The sequence below is a fragment of the Notothenia rossii genome (genome assembly GCF_949606895.1).
Source record: "Notothenia rossii genome assembly, chromosome: 6".
NCBI lineage: Eukaryota > Metazoa > Chordata > Actinopteri > Perciformes > Nototheniidae > Notothenia > Notothenia rossii.
Genome location: NC_136909.1, coordinates 82,450,638 through 82,477,582, shown reverse-complemented (window position 1 = coordinate 82,477,582; position 26,945 = coordinate 82,450,638). Strand labels below are relative to the sequence as shown.

Genomic DNA, 26,945 nt, shown 5'->3' with positions numbered 1-26,945 from the left:
CTCACTAGAGGTACACTGCCTCATAAGTTCAGTTATAAGTTAGCAAAATCAATCAGATGTAGGTAGAGGATGCTTGTGAGTGTCGGCAGCTCGGCCCTTAACCCTTAGAGGCCCTTAGAGTGACTGGACCCTACCCTCTGCCATAAGTGGGTCAAAAAGGACCCGTATTAGAATAATATGTGTTTTTATGCCATTTGTGTCATTTTGGTTAAGAAAAATCACTTGTATAATATTTAGTATTATATTTTGGTTCACACTAGAAATATTTTATATTTCATTTTTCACTATTTATAATTTTAGAAAAAAAAATTACATTTTGAAAAAAAACGTTTTGAACATATCGATGCAAAGATCTCCGCTATTCTGAGACCCTCGCAGTATTCCAGTCCCTTTTCAAAACTCATCTCTTCTCCTGTTGTCTACTCATAGCCCACCCCCCCATGTTCAAGTTTGATAGTCCTATACCCCCCACCCTAACCTTCCCTTATATTGTAAAGCGATTTTGAGTCCTTGAAAAGCCCTATACAAATATAATGTATTATTATTATTATTATTATTATTATTATTATTATTATTGTTATTATTATTATTATTATACTGACAGGTATCAGAGATGTGTTACTTGTGGTGTAGTCTGTGTGGTCCAACCGTGAACTTATTCCTGACAGCAACAGGTGATGAGAATTCATTTTTGACCCACTTATGGAAGCTTGGGGTAGAAATACAAAAACTACAATTTCTTAAAATGTAAATTAAAAATTTGAATGGCATGATATCCAAAACATGTTTTTTGAGGAATAGCTGGAATATGAAATGATAAAAAAATGTAATTACAAAGATACTTCAAGAAAACCACCTCACCGGGTCAAAAAAGACCCACTTATGCATCTATGGGTTAAGACAGAAGCCTCAGATTGATTATAATAATAATAATAATAATACATGGACTTTTATAGCGCTTTTCATGAAACTCAAAGACGCTTTCACAGAGAATTTAAGAAAACACAACAAAAAAAGATAAAGAAATACAAAAAGAGATAAACAAAACAGAAAAAAATACGGGGGAGTGGGGTGGTCAGTGGTTGAATGCAGTGTTGAATCTCTAATAAGTAGAAATAGGAAGGGTTATTTAAAGCTTGTTATGTAAATAAGTCATTGGGCTTTTTTCTTATCAACTAAGATATGTTAGAACATGTTAACAACTTGAATTGAAAAGTGGTCTTATTAATAACACATGAAAACTACTGTGTAATATATGTTTACATTTGTATTTAAGAAGTACAATATAAGACAAACACAAGTTTCATTTCGTGTGCCGTACTCCAGGGCCAATTCAAAATGATCCGCGGGCCGCATTTGGTCCCCGGGCCGTTGTTTGGACACCCCTGAACTAGACCTTATTATTATTATTTTTTAATATATCTTTTCAAGAAGCATTAAGAACCTGGAAATATCGCACTTCCATTCAAGCATTACATGAAACTCGTTGAAGCTGTTCTCTCCACTCCATTCGCCCCCTCTGTCTATCCACTCATTGATTTACATGTGGACGGGATATGAAATCAATAGAAATGTGGCGATCATCACTCCATCGCTACTCTCTTTGTATGTGGTCAGCTGCGACAGGTGGACACACACACACACACACGCTGCCTTTTTCCTTCATTTGCAGCAGTCGGGATTTCAAAGTGTGCGGGTGGAGGAGAGATTGAAGTATTCATAATCACATTACATCGTGGGAAAGGCTTTTAAAGGGGCCAATTGACAGAAGGGCTGATTATTAGCCCTTTTCTGTTCCCTCTGTGTGGAGGAGAGGAAGAGAAAAGGCGCCTGTGAAGGACAAATTCTATTAGGGGCCGAATAAGCTCATTTTTTAATATGGCTGAAAGAGGAAAGAATTTAATTTGTGCTGCACACACACACACACACACACACACACACACACACACACACACACACACACACACATGTAGACCACACACACGCACGGCATGTCTAGAAACACATTTCATTCCATTGTTTTTTACTTTTTAATGCATTCCCACCACCTTTCTCTTCATATTACCTTTCCTTTCCTCACACACACTCACCCAGGGCTGTGTGAGTGTGTGTATCAGTTATGTGCAGTAGATTAATGCGAAGCCGGAGAAGGTTCAGGAGAGTAGCTGAATCGATGTTTATTGCAGGTTTCTTTAAGCGCTTAATGATTTAGTCATTAACATATTGATGAACTTAGTTTTTTTCCACCACTCTCACACCGTCTCTCTCTTTCTAACTTGCCACAGGGAGAGAAGAGCACGATCTGGAGAGGCGCTTCGAACTGCTGAACAGAGAGCTGAGAGCCATGCTGGCCATCGAGGGTACGATACACACACACACACACACACACACACACACACACACACACACACACACACACACACACACACACACACACACACACACACACACACACACACACACACACACACACGACACACACACACACACACACACACACCCACTCTGGTTTGGAGATGTCAGGCAGGAGAGAATCGTCACCTCTCTGTTTTACCGACAACATCTTACCTGCTGTACATTTTAAGCTCCTAAATGTGTGTCATTACATTCATTTTTACAACTCAACCCTTCCACCTTAATAAATAATGTATTATTACTGATTTAGATTAAACGACTGGCCATCACAGCTTTTCACAGCTTCTGATCAGGTTGTTTTCGCTAACAAACAACTGAAGACAGACAGTTGATTTTTCATTTCCTGGCGATCCATGTTTCTCCACTGGTGTGTTTTGTTTTCCATGAAGCCTCTCGTAGTGCGTCTGCTGGCCAGCCTTCACTGAGAGCCCACAGCAGGGTGATTTGAATTCTGCGCCGGCTCCTTGATGAGGATTAAGATGCGAGCTTTCCAGGGATTTCACTCCTGATACTTGATCAATGCTATCTGTGTCCTAGCTAGACCCCAACTAGCCGATGCCTGATTTGAAATCCAGCCACAGCCACATGGAGAGAGAGAGAGAGGGAGTTTGCGTGTGAGGTTAAAAAAACAAAAGATGCGGTCATATTATTGAAAGCTTGTTAACTATAGCGCAGCCAGAGAAGCAGCCATTGTGTCGTATCAAAGTTGTCGGGGGGCCAGGGAAGTTTAATCCCCTTCGACTGCGTGCTCTTTGGCTAAATGAACCTTTTGCCAATCAATGCTAATTGATTTTGCCATTCGACATTGACCACCGCAAACCCCCCCCCCCCCTTTCTCCTCACAGCCTTCGGACACCCATTGTAATTTCACCGGGCACCTGATAAGCTGCGTGGTCCATAATAAATCAATTGTAATTAGCAAGACAGGAGGTGGTCCGGGGGGGGGGGGTGGGGGGTATACAGATGGAGCCACACTGGATTTCTTCTGTTTCCACACAGACACATTTGATTTACTTATTTATGAGCTACAGCGTGCTCCAGTCTAATGGGATGTTTATAGTTTCTCTGGTCATAAGCCATAGGAGTCTCAAGCAATGGGTGTTCTGTCACTTTGCGCGTACGTGTGTGTGCTTGTGTGTCTTGTTTTTTTTTTATTTTACTGATCTGAAGTGTGTGTGTGAGCAGCGCAGTTTTGTCTTCAGAATCAGAACCAAGTTTATTGCCAGCTACCTTTACACATATAGGAATTTGCTTTGGTGTTCGGTGATGCAAACATCAATAAGTTGTAAGAGAAGGTCAACAATATAACGATTATAAAAAGAAAGTACTTAAAAATATATATTTAGCATTAAAAAAGAATAATGCATCAAATTTAAATATACAAAATAAACTAAATGAATATATGACAAACTGAAGTGTCTTTTAGTGCGTCTCAATATATTTCCGTGTGTGTGTGTGAGAGCGCGCAGAGATAGTGTGTGAGGTGGAGAGGTGGTGTGTGTCGTGTCACGGCGCTCCTCTCTGCCTTCATGTGGACTTGTTGGATTTGCAGCTGACTAACTTATCAGCCTTATTTTCCTCCCTGAGGGAAGCACTTAACATTCACAGGCTCTACTTTCTGTAGCGGCCACAGATAGTTCTAAGCTGCTGGGGGGGGGGGGGGGGGGTGTGTGTGTGTGTGTGTGTGTGTGTGTGTGTGTGTGTGTGTGTGTGTTGTGTGTGTGTGTGTGTGTGTGTGTGTGTGTGTGTGTGTGTGTGTGTGTGTGTGTGTGTGTGTGTGTGTGTGTGTGTGTGTGTGTGTGTGTGTGTGTGTGTGTGTGTGTGTGTGTGTGTGTGTGTGTGTGTGTGTGTGTGTGTGTGTGTGTGTGTTGGATAGAGAGGATCTGTTGGTCTGTTGACATCTCACAGGTGTGTTCCTGTGTCCACCTATGTGTCTGGTTTTTTTATATGTGTGACCGTGTGTGTGTGTTCGCCGCCCATCTCCCCAGCTCTTATTTGGTGCTTGGGCAGGTCCATTGAGCGATGGTCGGGCGTGCGAGTAATTGCTGATTTGGTTGGCCAGTCGATGACACAGAGAGAGAGATGGACTGTGAGTCAGAGCAGAGGAGGAAAAAACACACATCACTGAGATAGACCTGACACACACACACACACACACACACACACACACACACACACACACACACACACACACACCTGCTGAGAAAAGTATATACCTGCATTGACACACACACCACTCTCCCTCTATCTCTGCCTCTCAGTCGCCCCACATGTTGGACCTCAGACTGCATCACACACAGCTCCGGGTCAATGTGAGCTACAGCTAACTGCTAACAATGCTAACAGTATCTCTCTGTGACGATTGGTATAAGAGAGTTGAGGTTATCAGCTGCAGCAGATGTGGATCATTAAATCAAAAATGAAATCTTAAAGGGACAGCTCAGCCCCAAATCAAACATACATATTATTACATGTTGTGCTTTTTATGAATCAAGATTGATTTGGTGGGAGTTGCAGAGATTCAGAGATATTGACCGTAGAGATGTCTGCCTTCTCTGAATAAACAGATGGCACTTACATAGTCCACAGACCTATGTAGTACTCATAACAGTTTGTACATTAGTGTCGATATTCCTTTTTAAGTAAGAAGAAATCAGCTTATGTTTTATCTTAGTTTGATTTCTCTGCCTAGTCTCCGTTTTGAGACACCGTAACTGAGAAAAAGAAAACCGTTAGACTCGTGACGTTTCTCTCTACATTTGTATTGCTGACTGGAGCGGCATGACACTCAGACACGAGAGGAGGAGAGGAAGAAAGAGCAAGTGCTTTGAGGTGGAAAGAGGAGTCAGGAGGAGAGGGAAATCAACTCTGAAGCTCAAGAACAAATTCTTCAAAAGTTTCCTTAGATATTTTTACTCAGAAGATCTTAACAGTCGTTTTTGGTGACGTGAGAAAAACACATCTCAAACACGTGTAGAAGTCTCAGAGAGGGAAGGAGAGGTGGAGAGGAAGGTATCACAAGGTATAACATTTCGTTATTACTAGATGGCAACAAAAAGTTTTTCAGAGTTTGTTTAGACAGCGAGGTTGTTGTTGTTGTTTATGAGTGTGTTCTGTGATACCCTCCCCCCCCCCCCCCCCCTTGGTGAGATGCCAGGTAGGAAATGCCATCTGTAGCCACACTCTCATCTCCCGACACAACATTGATCCACTATGCCCTCTTTATCTGCTTACCGATTCACACTTATGTCTACACACACACACACACACACACACACACACACACACACACACACACACACACACACACACACACACAACACACACACACACACACACACACACACACACACACACACACACACACACACACACACACACACACACACACACACACACACACACACACACACACACACACACACACACACACACACACACACACAACCGCTGTGTCTTGGCTCCCTTTCGAGGGGCCTCCATGCATATGTGTGTGTGTGGTGTGTGTGTGAATGTGTGCATGTTTTAAAGTGGACGCCCTCTCGCCATCTAAAAGGGATTTATGCATAGCCGGGTCCCAGAGTTTTTCCTGTTACGGTTGATATGATAAGCTTTTTTATATGTTTAAAATCAATATGTAATCCTATGCAGGAGCTTATCCCTCTCCACACCCCCGACACACACAAACACACACACACACACACACACACACACACTCACTTCCCATTTGTAAATCTATTTGGGCTTTGTAACACATCGGGCGCGCTGCAGATTGATTAGGTGCACGGTGCAATCCTATCACATGGGCGACTTTTGATGATGTTGCCAACTCTTTCAGCGCTACTAGTTGACTGGAACCAGCGATAACAAGAAGCAAGTCGGACTGCACTTTCTGGGGGAAATTTAGGAAAATAACATCTAGTTTTTAATTTAGCTCACTGAGCTGTTTGTGCTGTTCACTCAGGTGACACGAAAACTGGAGATAACGTTTTTAAATGTATGTCCCTTACTGTGGTGAAGCTAACGTGGTATCATATGCTGGGACAGATGCTTATTGTTTTACATTCATGCTTCAGTTTCTGCATCGTATGGATCTGGGTGTGTCTGAAAAAGTTACACATAGTTCTCCTGCTCGTTCAGTGTCTCCTCAAGTTGTTTGGGTCAGTTTTTAAGAGCTTTACTGTCTCATAATGTTTTGAAATAGGCGCTTTCACACCGGAGTACTTTTCCTTTTAGTTCCGATAGTTCCTGGGATTTTGCGTTAACACACAAAAAGAGAACTTAGTTCATGAGAACTTTTCCCCCCTTTTCAGTCCCTGCTAGAGAGCAGGTACTTTCCTGGGGAGAAAAAAGTTCCAATTTCTGATTGGCTGGGCGGATTGCAAACCATGCCCCGTAAAAGTCGGGAAAGTTTTTTGAAGCAGCCATTGTATTTGCTGGCATTAGCATTATTAGCATTATTAGCATTAGCGCAGCGCACCAACGGAGAGAGAATAATTATGGCAACACAAAACAAAACATGAGAGCGGTGGAGATGAGGAGGTGTCGGCGTTCTGGCGATTTACTCGGAAGGCTTCAGTAGAAGCTGCTGGGAGTCCCAACAGCTTCTACTGAAGCCTTCCCCAACTCTGGGGGACTCCGGGACTTCGGGTGGCAGTATACGCCGTGAGGTTGTTTGCGGCCTGCCAGTAAACCCAAAGCAGAAGAAGAAGAAGTGACGTCAGTGGCTTCATTTGTCTAATCCTTCCCCAGGAACTTATTCCGGTGTGAACACGATCTGCACTTAGTTCCATGGGGGAACTAAGTGCTGGGAACTAAGTACGGCAAAGTACTTTGTTTGAAAGCGGCTAATGGTTCTGTTTTGAAGAATAGAAGTTGGGTAACCATGACTTTAAGTTGTTGACTGTTACCTTTAGTGCCCTGAAGTCAAACAACAAAGCTGGAGGTATTATATAGCTTATGAGCATCAGTGTGTCTCTCAAGGCTTTCTAGCTGTGTCAGTGCCTCTCCAGAACTCATTGTCTGTCACTGAAGACACACAGGTTTGGAATCAGGTGACATATGTTTACTAGAACAGCTGAGCAGTGCCGGTCATTTGTTATGGACTATTTTCAGTTGTAGAATTAAAGACATTTGGTGCACTAGTGAGTGTTTACAGCTATGAAACATCTCACTCAGCAGAGAGACTTATTGATCATTGTTTCTCAACAATGGAGCTCTATGCCACAGAGGAATACAAAAAACAGACAGAAGTTGTTAGTGGGTTGAACTCATTCTTGGACTTTGTACACAATACAAAGTCATTTGGTCGGTTCTTGGTTACATCGCCTTTAATCAATAATTCAATCGTATGTTTTCAGGTGTTTGTGACGTAACAGAGAACAACATCTCCTGCTTGCTGTTGAAATAGTTTGTATTTAGCTCCCGTTCCCTCCGCCTCTCTTCTCTCTCCTCTGGTGACACTTTTTGTCTCTTGACTCCACTTGGACTTTGGCCAAAACCAGCTTTTGAAGGCCTTTTACCCCAAAGACAAGAGGTAGAGAGACGAAGGAATGAAAGGGAATACGTTTGTAAACGTCCGAAGACACTTCAGATCGATTTCTCTCCACATATGAATCCGTGGATCAAAAATCCCTCTACGTCACAAATCGTGGTTCTGTGAGAGACGCTCTCTCCTCGCTGGGAGAGAAGCCGTCTTTGGACCAGTTTCTGCTCTCTTGAATAAATTTAGCGTAGCAGAGCGGGGGGGGGGGGGGGGCACGGGGGGTTCATGGGGATTTGAACCAGCGCATTCTTGTGAGCCTTGTGCAGACTCACATGGTTACCGTTGGCGAGGGTTATCTGAATACACACCCACCATGTGAGCTACACACACTCTCTCTCTCTCTCTGTCTCTCTCTCTCACTGATGGGGGAGGCGGGGCTTAGGTGTGTGGGGGGGGGGATCTCTCTGAGTGGCTGCAGGGTGTTTTGTTTGTTCCTGGGTGTCTGGTTACCCAGCATGCCCTGCTCTGTGTTGCCTGGTCACGTCTCTCATCGGCTCTCCTTATTGTTTACCTTCCTAATGAGGGGGGCGGGACTCTGAGACATGTGATTGACAGCAGAGTGCTTGCCCCCCTATAAACCCCTCCACACACACACTCACACACACACACACACACACACACACACACACACACACACACACACACACACACACACACACACACACACACACACACACACACACACACACACACACACACACCCTTCGACCGGGACTTTGGCTTTCTGGCTGAGATGTGCTCTGAAGGAGAAGGAGGGCCGGATTAAGAGGAAATACTTTTTTTTTTTACATACCTCTCTCTTGGTGTTTTTGTGGGACGTTTTTTGTTTTTTTTGTAACCCTCCTCTTGTGGGCCGGGCTAGCAGAAAGAGAGGATTGTGGGAAAGTGTGTGCAGTTATGGCGGATATGGATACACACACATTCCTGTCTCACAATGATGACTCGTTTGCTTCTCTTTGACACAATTTGATTTCATTTCAAAGTGACTTCAAAGAAAAGGAAGCACTCTTCAGATCCTGGCAGTACATATTTGGCAGTTATTATGGAGTATTTGTCGACTCCCCCACAAAGAGGGAGAGAGTACATTTGCTTTCTTGAGAAAAGAGAAAAGACCAAAGGAGGGAAAGAGAGAGAAAGGAGTGCAGAGAGACAAATATTGGGACTGTGTTCATTTCGCTCTGTGGTCGACTTCAAAGAGACGAGCGGCCAATGAAGAGAGAGCAGACCTTTCAGGACAAACACACTGCACCCAGCGTGACTCACACACACACACACACACACACGCACAGTCTGACTGCTGCAATTTGACTCAATGAGAGGGGGGGATATTTATTTTTAATAAAGCCACACTTATTTTGGGAGTGACATTTTACAACTCTCCTTTTATTCTGGAATCAATAGCTGGTTAAATATTGATAGAGGGGGGAAGCCTCGCACGTTTCGGCTGTTTGATTTCTCTCTGGGATGGAGAGGATTTCTTTTTCCTTTTTTTAGCATAAAAGGAGAGAGGGGATGTTGAGGGGAGACGTTCTCACGCTGAGGAGGAGCTCTCCTTCAGCTGTAGGAGATGTCTCTGAGTCTGAACGTGACTCGGATTTAAAATGATGCTTTTCTGTTGCCTTTAATTTGTGTAAATGTTGTTGTTTAAATCGTTGTGCTCGTATTTAAGCTCTGATCAGTGGTAGGGGTGAGTTTTGGGGTGAGGTGGGGGGGGGGGGGGGTGCTGCCCCGGTGAATGTGGAGCCAAGGGCGCCAGGCGGATATTTGAGCCCCGGGGGAGAGAGAGCTCTCCTGTGGGCCTCCCCCCCCCCCCCCCCCCCCTCCAGGGAGAGGCTGAGGGATTTGGATCGGGGTCCCACCTGCACCCTGTGGGGCCCCTTCCTGCCCTGGAGAACCGAGTCAGGGGCCTCACCTGTTTGTTTGTTTGTTTGTTTGTTTGTTTATTCAGAGGAACAGACTGGGCGTATTTATTTACATGTTTCTCTGGAAGATTTCTGAAGACTCAAAGAAACCATTTAGAATTAGCAAAACCAGAAACTGAATTTTCACTCAATCTTTATCAGAGATCATTTCACTAGATAAGTAAAAAAATAGACCCCAAACTTTTGAATAAATACAAATGTTTGAAAGGATATCACTGGATTGAATTATTATCAAGACTTAATACAAGCAGCATGTTCCTGAGGGACTCTTCATATATCTGTGTGTTCACCATGAGGCAGATTAACATGACAATATCCTTCAAGTGTGTTTGCTCGGGTCAACATATCGTAACTGTGCACACACACACACACACACACACACACACACACACACACACACACACACACACACACACACACACACACACACACACACACACACACACACACACACACACACACACACACACACACACACACACCCTGATGGAGTGTGTTTACATGGAGCTGGTCATCTCCACACTGTCCAATAGGAAGATGGACGTTCTGAGTGTAGTCCTTCAGAGTTTTGATGAATAGCTGAAACACGTGAAGCAGATGTTTCACGTTCATCTCAAAGTGTCCGGTAGCTTCCGTCCCAAACCTCACGTCATCCATGTCTGAAGGAGTGTTCTCTGGTGTTGTTGCAGACTGGCAGAAGACGGAGGCGCAGAAGAGGCGAGAGCAGCTGCTGCTGGACGAGCTGGTCATCCTGGTCAACAAACGGGACGCGCTGGTGCGGGACCTGGACGCCCAGGAGAAACAGTAAGTTACCCACAATCCTCAGCACTGCACACAGAACAGTCTAAAATACGAATATCCAACTTTCTGTGGCGAGTGTCCTGGAGAGCATTGACGAAGTGAAAACACGGTGCGGAAGGAGAGCACACCTGTATGGGCGGGGTCCAGTGTGTCTATATTTGTGTGTGTGTGCCATCCACCTGCTCCTCCTCCCCGATTCCCCTACGCCCCACATCTAACCTTTTGACCTTTGCCCTCCGCAGGGCCGAGGAGGAGGACGAGCACCTGGAGAGAACGCTGGAGCAGAACAAAGGAAAGATGGCCAAGAAAGAGGAAAAGTGTGTGCTTCAATGATTGTCCTTTCTGAAAGAAACACAACCGATAAATGTAGCCGATAAAAGAAATGTATCGTGATTATAATGATGAATAATAATATTATTGGATAGTGGCTTTCCTAGATATTTCTATCAGTTATTGGACGTGGTTGTTGTTTTGTTATTCGCAGAGAGCGACCCTGCGATGCCTTTGCACCAACTTTATACTGACTCCCACTTATATATATATACACCACGTTTTTCCTTTTGATTCTCCTTTTCTTTACCGAGAGGTACTTGTTTGTAACGTATGTGAGAGGAGCCCTGTGTATTCGCATGTTCAAGCACAGCCTTGAATGTGGAGCAGTTTGAGGTACAGCACAACAGGGTTTAACGTGGGGAATTATCTTTTGTTTTCAACGTGTTGGACTTTTAAAAAGGAAAAAAAAAATATCAGTCTTTTTCAAACTACTTCATTACTTGACTGTATCTTTTTATCATTTCATTTTAGAGTTTTTACTTGTAAAATATCTTCAGAAATCATGCATTAACTTTCCTATTGCTTTTCTTTTTTATTGTCTTGGCTTGAAAGCAGTTTACCAAAAGAGAGATCATGTTTAAAAAATAAAAATAAAAAAAATATCATGTTGTATATTTTTCATCACTGCTCTGACCAATAGCATCCGACACGTTTCGTCTGGATTCATGCAGGCATAAACAAAAAAAGATATATATTATTTATTGCCGTTTTGTCATTGTGAGCTGCTTGTAAGTGGATCTACCATCACGTTTCATGTGCATTTTGATCAACAACTTTTTTTTGGTTTGTATTTATTGTATTCTGAAGAAGAGAGATATGCTCCACGTGCATCACTTAGAGCTCCATCTGGTGCACGTGTCCAACTGTTATCTGTTTATTTATTCCAGTGTCATAACCCAAGTCTTCAATAATAAAGTCCTTATGATTTCATACTCCACAGACGTGTGTGGTGCATTTATTCCTGCAGGTTTTTTAAAGCTACAAGCATTTGGACACCGTTTGATAATTGTTTTGTTAATATTTGTAACACTTTTTGGGGGGATTTAACGACTGTTTTCTTATTGTAAAATTGCTCACACACCTCTAAAACTCACTTTTCCTTTTTACCTCCACATAATCCAAATATACTCCTGATTTTTCCTCATTCTTCCCAAAAACGTATTGAAATGCACGCACTGAAGTGGCCCTCACCGCCTCCTCCAGCGAGCTGCGTGCTTATTATTCTGCTCTGTTCAATTCCCCTGCGACCTGTGCGTGTTTATAAATTAAAATTGGCGTTTGGGTTTTTGTTTGAGGTCGGTGCTGAGCAAGTTCCTCCGAGGAAGATTAGAGGAATCACTTTGTACCGAGCAGATGTTTTTTTATTCTCCCCCCCCCCCCCCCCCCCCCTCTCTCGCTCTTTCTCTCCGGGCCGATTTCAGCGCGCTGCAGACGGGGGGGCATGCAGAGCTGGAGAGGCTCGGTCATCCAGGGTGGAGAAGGGGGATAGAAACTGAAGAATTAGCAACATTTAGATGTGAAAAAAAATTATATTTTATACACATTAAATGTACATTTTTGCCGTGCATTTTCATTGTAAATGGTGTCAAAATAAAATGTGAAATGTCCCTGCAGTAAAGGGTCTGCTGGGTCCCTGCAGGCAGCCTCACATCTCGGATGAAAGCAGGGAAATAGGTTGTGACAGGGGACGTCCTCCCCGGCCTTTCTAATGCCTCCAAAATTAATTTGCTGATTCGTTTCTTCTCTGCTTGGGACCGACTGTACGCGCACTTTACGCACCGCACGTCCCCCGAGGCGCTTTGTTTTACTTTGTATTATAAGCGCGTTTATCACAGGGGTCTGTAATCTGCAGAATAAAAGCAAAGAGCCAACACGGTGAAGGAGCTTTTACACGGTGCCGTGTGTGTGAGAGTAAGAGTGTGTGTGCAGGAACCATTTAAAATGTATTATAATACCTTATTTTTACATCGATCGTAAATCATTTAAATTATATTGTTTTTAAAGCTCTTTAATTTTGTAATTGTTCATGTGTAAAACTTCACTTAAACTCTTGAATTTTACTTAAGTTTTGAGATGTATTCCTCTTAATATCAGTATTAAATCCATGTTTAATGAAAAGTACATTTATTACAAAATAAAAACAAAACATTTCAGGTAACAAATCCAATATTTTAACGTTTGACAACGATTCTCTGGAATAAAAAGAATAACATAACTGTCTTACCTCCGCAGCATCTCCCTGGTGCTTTTACTGTTCCTGTTGAAGCAGAATCTGTAGAAACACTTGCAGTCAGTTTCCCAATTTTCAGCATTTAGACGCTGCGTAAAAGCGCGCGGATCCTCTCTCTGTGCGGAGGATCCTCCAGGAATGAATGGATTATTTTCTCCTGAGCTTTGAAGTCTCCTGGCTTCACCTCACAGGTGCTCATCTCGGCCTTTTGCTTATACTTCCTTTCCCAGCCGCCTTTCTAAAAAGATATCCTCACCTGAGGGATCCGGGTCTCCGCGCGGCGCCGGAGCTCCTCTGTGTTTTTATGCATCACGGTTTTAATAATAAGCACCGACACACAACATCCCCGCAGATCCCCGTTTCTTCCAATCCTGCTGCCGGCAGAAGGGACAAAACTTTTCCCCCTCCTCTTCCTCGCCGCCTAATCCGAGGCTTTACCAGCTCAGCATTAAGAAAATTCAACTGCAATTTGGGATTAGACAAAATACTCTTATTACAAAAGGTTGGTGATAACTTGATACTTGTTCAGGGGTTTATCTCGGGGTCTTACTCACATCGAGAGAAAAAAAAACAAGAAATGTGTGTAGGGGAAATGTCAGAATAACCCGAGTCTTTTGTTGTGAGGGCCATATTTGTTGAATGGCCTTTTTGCATAATTTAACGGAGCCTGTGTGTGTGTGTGTGTGTGTGTGTGTGTGTGTGTGTGTGTGTGTGTGTGTGTGTGTGTGTGTGTGTGTGTGTGTGTGTGTGTGTGTGTGTGTGTGTGTGTGTGTGTGTGTGTGTGTGTGTGTGTGTGTGTGTGTGTGTGTGTGTGTGTGTGTGTGTGTGTGTGTGTGTGTGTGTGTGTGTGGAGGAAAGGGGGGGCTGCTGTTCTCTCAGGCCCTCTGACTGCTTGGACTTCAGATGTGGGAATAAAAAAGGTGCGTAAAAAGTATCTGACCTCCGGTGAGCCGCCAGGCAGCACAAACAGAGATCAACTAACACCAAAAAACGTCACATTTTCTCTCTCTTTACTTTCCTATTATCACCTCATTCATATATTTGACCACACACTCCCTGTCCCCATGAGTCTGATTTTAACCTTTAGTTCGTCATCTGTGCGTAAAAACGTGGATAGACTGTGTGGAGGCTACATTATTATGCGTTTGCGTGCATTTTGGTGCGTTCAGGCTCCCTTTTCCTGCACTTGCATCTCTACAGGCCTCCACACATCTGATGTCTAAGTTTCTCTGTCAAAGCTCTCATCGATGACTTTTAAAGCCACTTTGATACTCCTCCTCCTCTCTCTCACACACACACACACACACACACACACGTAAAAATGTGTTTTCCATGCCTGCAGCTTCTCTCTCTGAACATTAGCTCTCTTTAAGCTCAGGACTCATTTCCAGAAGTTTTTTTTGTTGCAGAGATTCACAAAGGAGCTGCATCCCCCCACGACCCTCTCTGACAAAAACAGAAGCAGAACATTCTGTTTGTTTTGAGGTTAAAATCACATTTAAAAAAAAACTCCATGTATAAAGTGCAGGGTGTGATTCAGTGACCGCAGTTTTTCTTCTTCTGCGGATTTTTCTTTTTCCTCCGCAGTGAGTTTGAGGTCTATCCCTATTAAACTTTACGTCAACCATCCTCAAATGTAATTCTAAATGGGGATTAGACCTCATTAATATTCATGAGCTCTGCTGTGTGTGTGTGGAGAGAGAGAGAGAGAGGGAAGGAGAGAGAGAGAGAGAGAGAGAGAGAGAGGAGGGGGAGTCTCACAATAAAATCTAAATGGATAAATGTAACTTATTTTTCCCTTAATTTCTCACATTTTGGAGCGACGAAATATCACCACAGAGGAATTAACGGTAACAAATAATAAAAGCTTTCTTATAAAAGCTGCTTAGGCTTCCCAGTCTTTCAGGAAATGTTAGTACATGTTTATAAACTAAAAGACAGCTTTCTCACAAACTAAATAACCTCTCAAACATTTTAAGCCTCCACATAATGAAAAGGTGATTTTCTTTCTCTTGAAACAATCGTAGGCTATAGTTTACATTTTTGATTTAATCTAAATACAGTGTTTTGAGTTTGTGAAAAAGACATGCCACTTCAGGCATGGTGCAATTCAAAGAGACACCAACACCATGCAGGTTATTTAGAAGAAACGGGTTTTAAGAGGAGGAAAATTCCGCGGAATTAGTTTTTTAAGTGCTTTCAGTTGCTCTTTTAAGTAAACTGTTAAACCATTAACAAATCTGTCTAAATCTCCTTCTCGTCAGCAGCTCTCTGTGTTTCTCCTGCAGGCCTCAGAAACATTTCCATCTTTTCACAAACCCCTCTGCTCTGGTCTTGGGACCCGGACACGGAGGCGGGGAAAGTGGGAGGGGCCTCTCACGGTGGCCTCTGCGCTGATTGGCTGCCCAAGCTGTCCGTCACCCAGGAGCTGCTCGCTGGTTGGCTGAGGGAGGCGGATCCGCAGGTGTCCTCCGCTCATAGAGGCGCGGGGCGGAGAGAAGGTGATCAATCTCAATTTCGTCTCCATTAGAAACAAGAAAATCACCTAACACTCTGACAGACAGCGACAAGCCCCCTGAAAGCAAATGAGTCTGATTTATTTGGCTGCAAAAACACCCGGAAACGCGTGCTGATATTTCTGCGTGTTTTTCTGCGTGATGCTGCCCGGTTCCGCGCGCTGTTGTTTGTTTTTCAGCGAGTCTGTTTGAGTTCGTCAGACTTCCTCCTGCTGGATAATTTTACTGCTGCTCGCGTCTGGTGGCCCGGGAGCTCGGGAGAAGGGAAGAGGAGAAATACAAGGTAACGTTTCTTCACTTTTCACTCATCAAATGCGCATTATCTGCAGTTTTTACGCATTTAGCCTAAACTCCAAAAAACACAACTCTGCGTCAGAAACAGAAGCAGCTGAAGTGTTAAAAACGACACACACAAAAGTCACTTTTTGAAACATTTAGGATAATTAAAGTGTGACATGTGAGGTGAATTGTTTCAATTTGCACCGGATCACGTTTTTATGTGATTATTGTATTTATTTAGCCGAGATATCAATCAGTCTGCACCGGGGAGCACTCCGACCTGAACCGGATAAATTGAGTCAACTTCCTCCGGAGTAGATAATTTTCATATTTCTATTCCAGTTCACTTTTATTGGAGAGCAATTGGCCATTAAAGCGTTTGAAGCACTTAGTAGATAATTGGAGAGGCGTGTTTTGGTTTTTGTTAATTTATTTTGCTGATAAGAGGTCTTCTGAAACGCTTCTCCCCGGAGGTCTAATCTAAATTCTAATTGAGTTCATTTGCACCGAGATCTCGCCTTTCTCTCCCCGGCCTGACAGGGCTCAAATATGTTTAAAAAGCGTCTGCAATACACGGTCAGTCAGTCAGGAGCTCATTGTTAGTATATCTCACTAATTTAATTTCCACGATTTAAACTTCAGGGCGTATTTTTGGGGTAGAAAATTCTTCACTTAGGAGGTACAAATCTAACTTTAAGAACAGCTTTTAAATAATAGATGTCACGCTTAACAAGGGTTATCAGTGTTTCCTGGATGTAAATGTAATGGTAAATGATTTAGTGGAGAAAGATAAACAAGTTTGTTTTCTGCAGCCGGTTGGGATGTGTTTTATTCCCTAAATGTAATCTTAATTCACTGAGAAACAAAACACCAAAAAGCCTTTAGACTATAATCAAACAGCCTGCAGTGTAATACAACCACGGAAAGGATACAAATAGTTGTGCTTTACGGAATTATATCATATAACAAATGGTATTTTATTCTGATGAAAAACAAGAAGTAAAGAAATAATTTGACTTTTTTTCAATGAGGTTTTGTTCCTTTACCTGAGCGTTAAAATATAGAAGCAAACTAAACAAATACAAAGAGGGTCTAAAGTGAATTTATTGTAGAAACTATTAGAAATGACAAATCAGATATTCCTCTTGAAAGTACATAATATAAATTGAGTTTTATTTTGTGGATTTATTTCCTGTTAATGCAGATCATTTCAGCCGAGCTCTGGAGATCCACAGGAGGAGTATCTTTTAGGTCGAAATGTTCACAAAGTATACAAACAGAATCACTGAGAACAAAAACACTGTAGCTGTGATTTTATAGATTAACAAACAGCATCCATAATCCATCTTTTATATGCGCGCGTGTGTGTGTGTGTGTGTGTGTAAGTGCAGGCCTTCACACTCACACACACATTTCACTCAGGACGCTACGAGTTTTTAGGAAAGGCTTTATTTTACCATCAACATCATTTGAACATAGCGGTTTACTTTTTTTAAACGTAGTCTATGTTTAAAAATGAAAACAGTTATTTGTGTTTGAATAAATAAGTACTATTTGAGAAGAGAAGGCTATAGAAAGTAGTCCCATTTATTAAAAAAAACAAAAAAAACATTTATAATCAAATGCACAAACAATAATCTGCAGGTAGGTCGTGGGGCACTGGTCATTAAAATATGGAAATAACTTGGACAAATAAACACACATTTAAAGGAAGTATTTTTAGAAACGCAACTATTACTGTCAGACTTTTAGGATCATTGTTGGAAATAACAATGCATCTGGTTTCTTCAATTTTTATCAAATCATTAAAAGCTTCCAGTAAAAGTTAAAATGTCTGTAAAGGAATATATTGTTGTTTGGTTAATAAAACCTCAGATGTTGTGTTTTATTTCCCTCCGCTGGAGTCTCAGTATCGGAGCCGTTTGACCCCGGTTATCCCCCAACACAAATCCAATATTCCTGAAGGGATTTAAAGAGCTGCTAAATGATCAGTTTATCCTCCAATAATTCATGCTTATACATCCCACTGCAACTAAATAACAACTAAAGGAACATTAGGAAGTATTATAATGATGCGTCTTTTAGTTCTTAATGTTAGGTTTTAAAATGGAGTGAAGCTTCATCCGCTGAGTAATAAAAATACGCAACAAAAGTATAAAGTATCTCCTTAATGTTTCCTGTGCATTTTGGATACAATTGGTATTTTTTCCTCAAAATAAAGAAATACTGCAGCACCTGCATGTGCACTCTGTATGTATTAAGTAACTGTGTGGAAAAGCCAATAAGTGAGATCGGCCCCCTGTCCCGTCAAGCTGCAGCATAATAACAATACGCAACAAAGGCGTTAGTTCATGATGAAAAAAAAGTGCTTTTCCTTCATATTTCCTGTGCATTTTGGATAAGATTGAGCTACTTTTCTCGGCACTAAATGACATTACCTCCTGTGTGCAGTTGCTTGGATCGGCCCCCTGTCCCGTCAAGCTGCAGCATAATAACAATACGCAACAAAGGCGTTAGCCTATGATGTTCTTCCTTAAAATTTCCTGTGCATTTTCGATGAAATTGATCTACTTTTATCGGCACTAAATGACATTACCTCCTGTGTGCAGTTTCTTGGATCGGTCCCCTGTCCCGTCAAGCTGCAGCATCGGGGGAAACCGAACCACTGGCCGGAGCTGGGTGGAGCAGTGACCGCCTGTAGCATGATGTCCTACCTCAAACAGCCCCCCTACGGCGTCAACGGCCTGGGGCTCAGCGGCGCCATGGACCTGCTGCACCCCTCCGTGGGCTACCCATGTAGGAGAGACTCACACACACACTTTTGATTAATGCACCAGCCATCATGAAGAAAAAAATCCGTATTTAACATGCATGCACCCTGTTTGGCTGCTGAAATCATGAAGAACATTCACTACAATTTAAAATGCAGGCAATGTCGATCATAAAGAAAAAATATCCATATATTTTATGAAAGCACTGACTCCTGGTATCATGAATAAAACATTATTCCGAACGTATTTACTTTATTTCAAGGCAATACAGGTGTTTTTGAATGGTGGTCATAATAATAATAATAATAATAATATTTCATAAGACAATTTGAGTTAAACCCAAACTTATTTGACCAGTGTAAGTAGCTCTATGATGTAAAACTAGCTTGATTTAGCATTATAAAGCAAATTATAAGTGACTGTTTTTGTATCCTTTGTATATATTAAATAGGCATTTAGTTAAATACTAATTCTCTTTATCAATTGAAAAATAAAGATAGGTAAATTATCTTTATTTCTCCACAGTAAAAGGCCTGACTTTGTTTTAGTGAAATATCTCATACGTAACCTAATGAGCGTTGCATGATGTTAGCAACCATGCTAATTTACATCCGTTGTTCCGGGGCAGTTAGGCCCAACAAAAGCCTACAAGTCAAAACAATACCTACAATACACCAGTAAATAAGACAAAATACGTTATAGGTGTCAAGTTAGTGATCTAAATAACATTTTTAATTTGTAATTGTGAAGTAAAATGTTCTCTGTGAGGTCGTTGTAGCCTATTAACGTTTCTCCGGTGCGTGTTTGTTCTGCAGCGACTCCCAGGAAGCAGCGCAGGGAGCGGACCACCTTCACCCGCACTCAGCTCGACATCCTGGAGTCTCTGTTCGGGAAGACCCGGTACCCGGACATCTTCATGCGGGAGGAGGTCGCCCTGAAGATCAACCTGCCGGAGTCCAGAGTCCAGGTAAACAACGAAGCACCTCCGTGTGTTCAGTTAAACTGTGGAAACGTCCCGAAAACACACACCTAACTTCGGAGACTAACTTCTGCAGTAAAACGTGTTATTTGCTAACGTTGTTTTATTTTAATACAATGACACTTCATTATAATAACACTGAATTAGAGTGCCATTAAAATATTAAAGACGTGATATCAGCTACTTTAAATGCCTGTCAATTTTAAACAGTATTTCAACTGACGTTTTAAACTGCTAACGTTTTAAACTGACACTGAGATAACTTTTTTTTGGCTAGTTTGTGCACTTGTTAGCCAGCTAAAACGTAATTAATAACTTATTTACGTGGGATAATTAATGGCTATGTGATTCCTTTTCACTCTTTGAGAGGAGACATTTATCAAAACAGTGATTTAAATGTCCTTTATTTTGTCGAAGTGCACTATTACCGATCATATTTTTGTTAAGCTAATTAGCAGTTAACCTAATGTTAGCTAACTAACGTTTTGACTAGCTGGCTAAAATTAGCCTTCCGTGTCTAATTTCACTGACAAATCCGATTAGGAGCAAATTCTTAACAGTATTTATAGCAGTAAATAAAACTAGAACCCTACTTTATTGTGTAGTTTAACATGAGGGTTATAAAAGAAACGTATCAGTAAAATAATTTGAGGATTTCAGACTTGGTGGCTCATAAATTCAGTGATTTAAGCCCCTTCATAGAGGATAATAACTGATCGATTGTTGTGAAGTAATGACTGAAATTATATATAGGCCTACATAGACTGTTTTTTCAAATGTGTTACATTGGAAGTAACTATAACGTGTTAGTAGTGTATGGAGATAGTTGCATTTAAGTGTTTATTAAACAATATTTTCCCACCTATTTTATGTTAACTCCCCTCAACTATTTGATCACTTATTTGATGAAGGGCTCAAACAGATACAACTGTATGTAAACAAAACTGCATTCCAGATGATTATTTTCTATCTGAATCGGTCATTGCTAACTGAAGGTTATGTCATTTGATATGAAATAATGGATCTATACTGAAGAGGTGAGGAGTATGCCAACAAAAACTCCACAAACAACTCACTGTTGTACTGCGATGTTGAACAAATACTGCTCTTGAAAAGGCATTAGGGGGAAACCAAGGCAGGCCTCTCTCACACGCACAATTTGAGTTATTCTCAGAATGTGTGTGTGAAACAAAATGCTCTACATGATCCTACCCTCTCCTTGCTCTAGAGTTACCCTACTGTGTGGTGAAACCCAATAGCCTGTTATCTTAGAGCCGTCTACCAGGTATGAAATTAGACCCCTGGCTGGTCCGAGCCAAGGGGCCTGGGTGGAAATGAACCTTGATGGCTAATAACCCTCAATTTTCCTCCATAATGTACTCCCAGCATGGCCTGGCTGGGAGTATGTTTTTTTTTTATAACCTTCCTGTTGTCTTCGGGTCAAATTTGACTTGTTTTTTAATATTTCTGTTGTGATTTTATCTCATTGCAACAACAACAACATGGATGGTTTCATACAACGTTCTTCATTTAAATGTAAAGCATCAGGTGCATTATGGGCTGCCATTGTTTGAGTCCTTCTTCAACTATGACCAGGCTTTAAAACATTTTATTTAATTTAGTGTAAATGAGATCCTTTTGATCGAAAAATGCCAAAGAGAGAAGTAATACTTTTGGCAATGAGTTGGAATAAGTTGGTTTTAAATGTGTAACTCAGATTCAGGTGGAAAACAATCAAACCAGGACAAAAAATGCACAGTTAAGGGGAAGACAGCACAAAGGTTAATGAGACGCTGAGGTTGTTTGTTTGTGTGTGTAGTGTTACTAACTCCTGGCTGTTCTCTTTGTAGGTGTGGTTCAAGAACCGGAGGGCCAAGTGTCGCCAGCAGGCGCAGAGTGGCAACAGTGCAAAGGCCCGTCCTCCTAAGAAGAAGTCGTCTCCGGCCCGGGAGAGCACCGGCTCGGAGAGCAGCGGGCAGTTCACTCCGCCGGCAGTCTCCAGCACCGGCTCGTCCTCGTCCTCTTCCTCCTCCACCAATCACACGGGCCCTGCGGCGCTCAGCAGCACCTCTACCTCCATCAGCACCGTCTCCTCCATCTGGAGCCCCGCCATCTCCCCCGGAAATGCTACGGCTCCTGCGGTGGCCCCGATCCCCGAGCCCGGACCCCCGTCTAACGCCTCCTGTATGCAGCGTTCGATGTCAGGCTCCGCCGCTGCTGCCACCTCCTACCCCATGTCCTACAACCAGACGCCGGGGTACGGGCAGGGCTACCCCACCCCGTCCAGCTCTTACTTCAGCGGGGTGGATTGTGGCTCCTACCTGGCCCCCATGCACTCCCACCACCACCCCCACCAGCTCAGCCCCATGACGGCCTCCTCCATGTCCGGCCACCCGCACCACCACATCAGCCAGTCGTCGGGGCACCACCACCACCACCACCAGGCGTACGGAGGCTCCGGCCTGGCCTTCAACTCCTCCGACTGCCTGGATTACAAAGAGCAGACTGCAGCCTCCTCGTGGAAGCTCAACTTTAACACCACAGACTGCTTGGACTACAAAGACCAGGCCTCCTGGAGGTTCCAAGTCTTGTGATCGGGCTTTTTTTTCTTTCTTCCTCCTCCTTGTTCGTCAGCTTCTTTTATTTTCCAGATTAGCATATTGCTTGTTTTCAAAAGACAAAAAGAGTTTATGAACCATAAGATAGCAGCAATCGGACTTTGTTTTACCCTCGACGTCTTTTTAAAAACAAAAAAAATGTAAGAGAAACAGTCCCTGGAATGCTGAGGAGAGCAAACATCAGGAGCCGTTTCCTGACGATGAAGAATGGGTTTTTAAAAGACGCTGATTCTTGGATGACCTTATGAAACTGTTTTTGAAAACTACAAAAAAAGTCATTTCAACCGAACTCCTTCGACCACCAGCTCTCTGGATGGGAGGAATATTTCCCCCTGGACAGGAACTCGCCCTCTTTACCTCCCAATCAAATCCTGTAAAGTTTTTATTTCTGAAATTTGTTATTTTAGGATGACAGAGATTTTTAGTCAGCTACATCGTGGAGCTGAAATATGTAAATATGTATTTGGGTCAGTTACAGTGACCATGTTTAGTTGGTGTTTTTTTTTTCCGAATTTGAAATTGTTTATTACCACTTTGGGAGAAAAAAAAGATTAAAAAAAACCCTGTATGTAAATCTTTCCAAATATTCCAAAGAGAACAAATTGGCCATAAGGTTCAGCTTTTATATCCTACGTTGTTTTACTCAGAAAATGTTTTGGCAATTTGAAATGTCTCGGGAGGGAGGGGGGGGGGGGATACAACTCTAAAATATAGATGCAGTTTGTTTTCCGGATATTATTATTCTAACCTCTCTACATTTTCAAACCAGACCTCCTCTCTTGGGCATTGTCGTGATATATTGGACATGTTTGAACCGCAGCACTTGGCTTGAAATTGGAGTCAGAGCATTTTTATTTTTGGAGAGGAAAATGTGGATTTATTAGCTCCAAAATGACAGTAAGATGTTGAATGTATCTTTAAGGCGAACCACCCTTACATACATGTTCATCCAATAAAGATCCGTTAAGTCATATTTATTAGTGTCTCAGTGTGATTCCCAACAGGGAGTCAACATCTTATTTTAGATGCATGTTCACCAGCAAATTACAAACTCAATATTCCTGTTTTCTCTCATTTCAATTAGTCACACTTTTATTTAAAAGCTTGTTGAATTCCTCCCCCCTTAATTATAACGGGGGTAAATGCAAATGAGTCCATGATTAATACAAGCCGTGAACGCGTGTGCAGGCCCCACATTTCCATTTTAGAGAGCAGCCAGTGGTAATCCTCTGTGTCTCTGAGTTAAATTGAAACACTAACATCTTCACATCGCTTTAGGGGAGAGTAAAGTGTCCATTTTTTTTGAAACTGCAGCGTTAAAAAGCCCTAAATATCGAGGCGTAATTGAATGCATCTCTGTAATGGCGTGATAATTACTCTGTTGGTTTCTCCAAAATAACCTGGAGGAATTGCACTGCCTCTGATGCGGTAATTACGTAGGTGGGGCCAGGTTAGGGGGTCAGATGTAAGTGTATGTGCGCGTGTGCGTGTGTGTGTGTGTTTAGTGCTTGCAGACATTATAAAAGAAGAGGGGAGAAAATTACGCGTCAGTTCTCTGGCAAGGTTGTTTTTAGACGAGATGTTTCTCTGAAGCAGTGAAGGCCGCACAGAGCAGAGGAGAGGAGGGGTGGGGGAGAAACAGATTAATGCAAATGAATTGCCCCAATAAAAACAACCGACCTTGTGCAAAGAAATTACTCCCCCCAACAAAAAAGAGCAGGTGGTGAGGGGTTTAATTAAGACTAAGACAAGGTTTTCTTAATATCTCGAATAAGAATTTAAACTGAGATATTTACTGTCCTGTTATGTTATAATGAGAGCTGTGTGCAAACATTTTCACCAAAAGTTAGTCTGATTTGATTCGTCTATAAAATGTTTAAGTGAAACATTACTAGCTATCATAATCTCGGTTTTAAACACTATAATATAAACTATTATTACATGAGTAAAAAAAACCCCGCACGAATGGCAAATGATTATTCTAAAAAATACTGGAGTCAATTTCATGTCGATGGATAATCCATTAATCAACGAAATATGTTCAGCTTCTGTTATAATTAATCAGGGAGTCAAAGGATCAGAAAAAAACCATTTCTCGATCTTTCTTGTTCGATATTAAGTAGCATAGTTGGCTTTTCCCGGCTTTAAAACAGTGCTTTATTATTCCTACAAAACATGGCAGAAATGTGGGAACCAAAAGATGATCGACACGATTTGAAAGAGATAGATTCAACCTTTAATATATCGGGTTTTGATCCCAAAAGTAATCTGTGATGAGGATGATAGATTTTATTAAATTGTCAGAAGCCAAAAACGTTGGAGCCGCTGTCCTGGCTGCCATCGATAATCCCTTCCATGAACCTGATCAGATTATCGGCCTGCTGGGTGCACATTGCCGGCCTCTCTGTGCAGAGCCTGTTTCAACTGCAGCCCTCCTCTCTTTCTCCCCCCCCTCTCTCTCCCTCTTTATGTAAATGAAGCTCGCAGCAGCTGAATAAATATCTACAGACCGGGACATTAAACGTGTTTGCGCCAAGACGTAAACAGCGCAGCGAGAGTCCACGAACAGCGGAGGATTTGTTCGGATTTGCATCAAACAAACATTTTGAGACCAAATCTTGTGGGATTGTTTAAGGAGGGGGAAAAGAGTGAGTTTGTGTGAGAGTGAGAAAAGGTGTGTGTTTATGTGGGAGAGAGAGAGAGAGAGAGAGATATAGAGCTACAGGTCTCAGCTGCTCACCTTCAAACAGAAACAAAGCGGTGGAAGCGTTTCTGACCAAAGACGACAGATCCGATATTTAATGTTTCCTCTGAGGATGTCAAGCTGCAGCCAACACATGCTGCAGGAAATGTCGCTTTTAGGAAATAAATTATATAATGAAATGCCTAAAGAAGAAAGAAAGTAGAAAAGCCATTATTGACATGTTCTTCCTGAATTTGGAGATACTGTGCAGATAAGAGCGAATAAATGGCCCAAAGTACGCAGATGTGATCCTGCGCTCTGCTCTATTGTGACTTGGCTAAAGGAGATTTATTTTTAAATGGAAACGTGTTATTGTAGATAAATAAGACAACATATCATTTTATCAGGTTTTTACGTGTAAACCAAATGTGTTGTTTAACAAGAGGAAGAGATCAGGTAACGCACATAGTTTTCAGCCGCTTGACAGACTGATTTCTTACGCACGCAAATTATTTCACCTCATCGAGATTTCTCTGCAGCTCAATATTCAAAACTTCTCTGCAGCCTTGTCATTACATTATTTGTATGTTTTAATCTTTAGTTTAACTTTTTTCTTTCAGGCCTTAGAGTCTAGAGTTGTATTTGTTGGGGTGAGTTACTGTCAATGTATTGGACAACATACAAGCCTGAACAATAAGAGAACATTTCACCAAAAGCGCCACAGAGATGCAACAAAAATACAGGATTATTATTCATTATGTAAATTAATAATATATACAATTTAGATTTAACGTTAACAAAAAACTAGAGCGGAAATTCAACAATAATTTGCATGTTTAAATAAAGAAACTGCATGATCAATTACGTTATTATTTTCCTCACACTTTTTTATTGCCAATGTAAAAAAGACAGAACATTAACACTGCTGTTAGTCAAATGTAAAAGAATATCTAACAAACAGACACCAGCTTAATTTACTTTTAGGGATTACATCAGAATTGCACAATGTACTAAAACACTCAATTCAATTCATTCAATTAACAGGCATTTTATGACATTTGAATAAAATCCTGGCTTCTTTTACTTATGGTTTAGAAATCATATTTAACATTCTGTTGAGGCGGAAGATATGATGAAGAACAAGGTGAACATTTGATCAATGAGTTGTTTGTTCTCAGACCTTTCTACACGTTATTTAAATGAATTGTCTGAACATTCATCAAGTTTGTTTTTGTCCTCATCAGATTAACAAAAGTCAAAAAGCTAAATATTTTGTGTGTTTTAATCATCATCTAAAAAACCTAAAATCTACTTTACCTTAGAAAGAATTAATGTCGAGTGATAAAACATTTATGATATAATCTTCTACTTTCTCGCTTTGTTTGACACACCTTATTTTTATCAAAATGTTTGGAGTGCATTGGGAATATTTCAGGTGAACGCAGAGTTCAACCTGCATGATTTCGTTTTTAATCACACCATATTTGACGATGGAAGATCTTACAACTTGATACCTTTTATCAGCGTTACTGTTAAAGAAAGCCTTTGCAATGTTAAGGTTAGTTTATTTATAATAACACATTTCAGACACAAAGGCAAATCAAAGTCCTTCACATGCGCATTAACACATCATATAATATATAAAAAGAAGTGCAGAAGTGAAATGTTAAAACAGACTTCTGGAAAAGCAGTAGTTAAATCAAAGACACTTCAATCCTTAAAATTAGCAACCAATGTCAAAATGAAGACTTTCCCCTTCAGATACATTTAAAATAAGTCCACCACGAGTGATACTTAATTAAAAATAATTAAAAGCCGTCCGTTATTGTGCCAGTTCCTCCCTTGTGTGTGAT

The 26,945-nt window shown here is 41.6% G+C and overlaps 2 protein-coding genes across 2 annotated transcripts in view; both read left to right on the top strand.

Moving 5' to 3' along the window:
- The window catches only part of ehbp1 (EH domain binding protein 1), a 154,638-nt gene extending 142,685 nt beyond the window's left edge, over nt 1–11,953 (top strand). Inside the window, exons 23-25 of the mRNA XM_079689974.1 lie at nt 2,286–2,360; nt 10,572–10,686; nt 10,926–11,953. Coding sequence (XP_079546100.1) covers nt 2,286–2,360; nt 10,572–10,686; nt 10,926–11,016 — 281 coding nt within the window. The 3' untranslated portion in view covers nt 11,017–11,953. The remainder of the gene's footprint in view (nt 1–2,285; nt 2,361–10,571; nt 10,687–10,925) is intronic.
- A 3,783-nt stretch (nt 11,954–15,736) lies between these two features.
- On the top strand, nt 15,737–23,382 carry otx1 (orthodenticle homeobox 1). The gene is made up of 4 exons (XM_079688390.1): nt 15,737–16,045; nt 18,651–18,837; nt 19,628–19,779; nt 21,642–23,382. The coding sequence occupies exons 2-4, from the start codon at nt 18,744–18,746 to the stop codon at nt 22,383–22,385; spliced, it is 990 nt and encodes a 329-aa protein (XP_079544516.1). The 5' UTR covers nt 15,737–16,045; nt 18,651–18,743; the 3' UTR covers nt 22,386–23,382.
- Nucleotides 23,383–26,945: the final 3,563 nt, after the last annotated feature.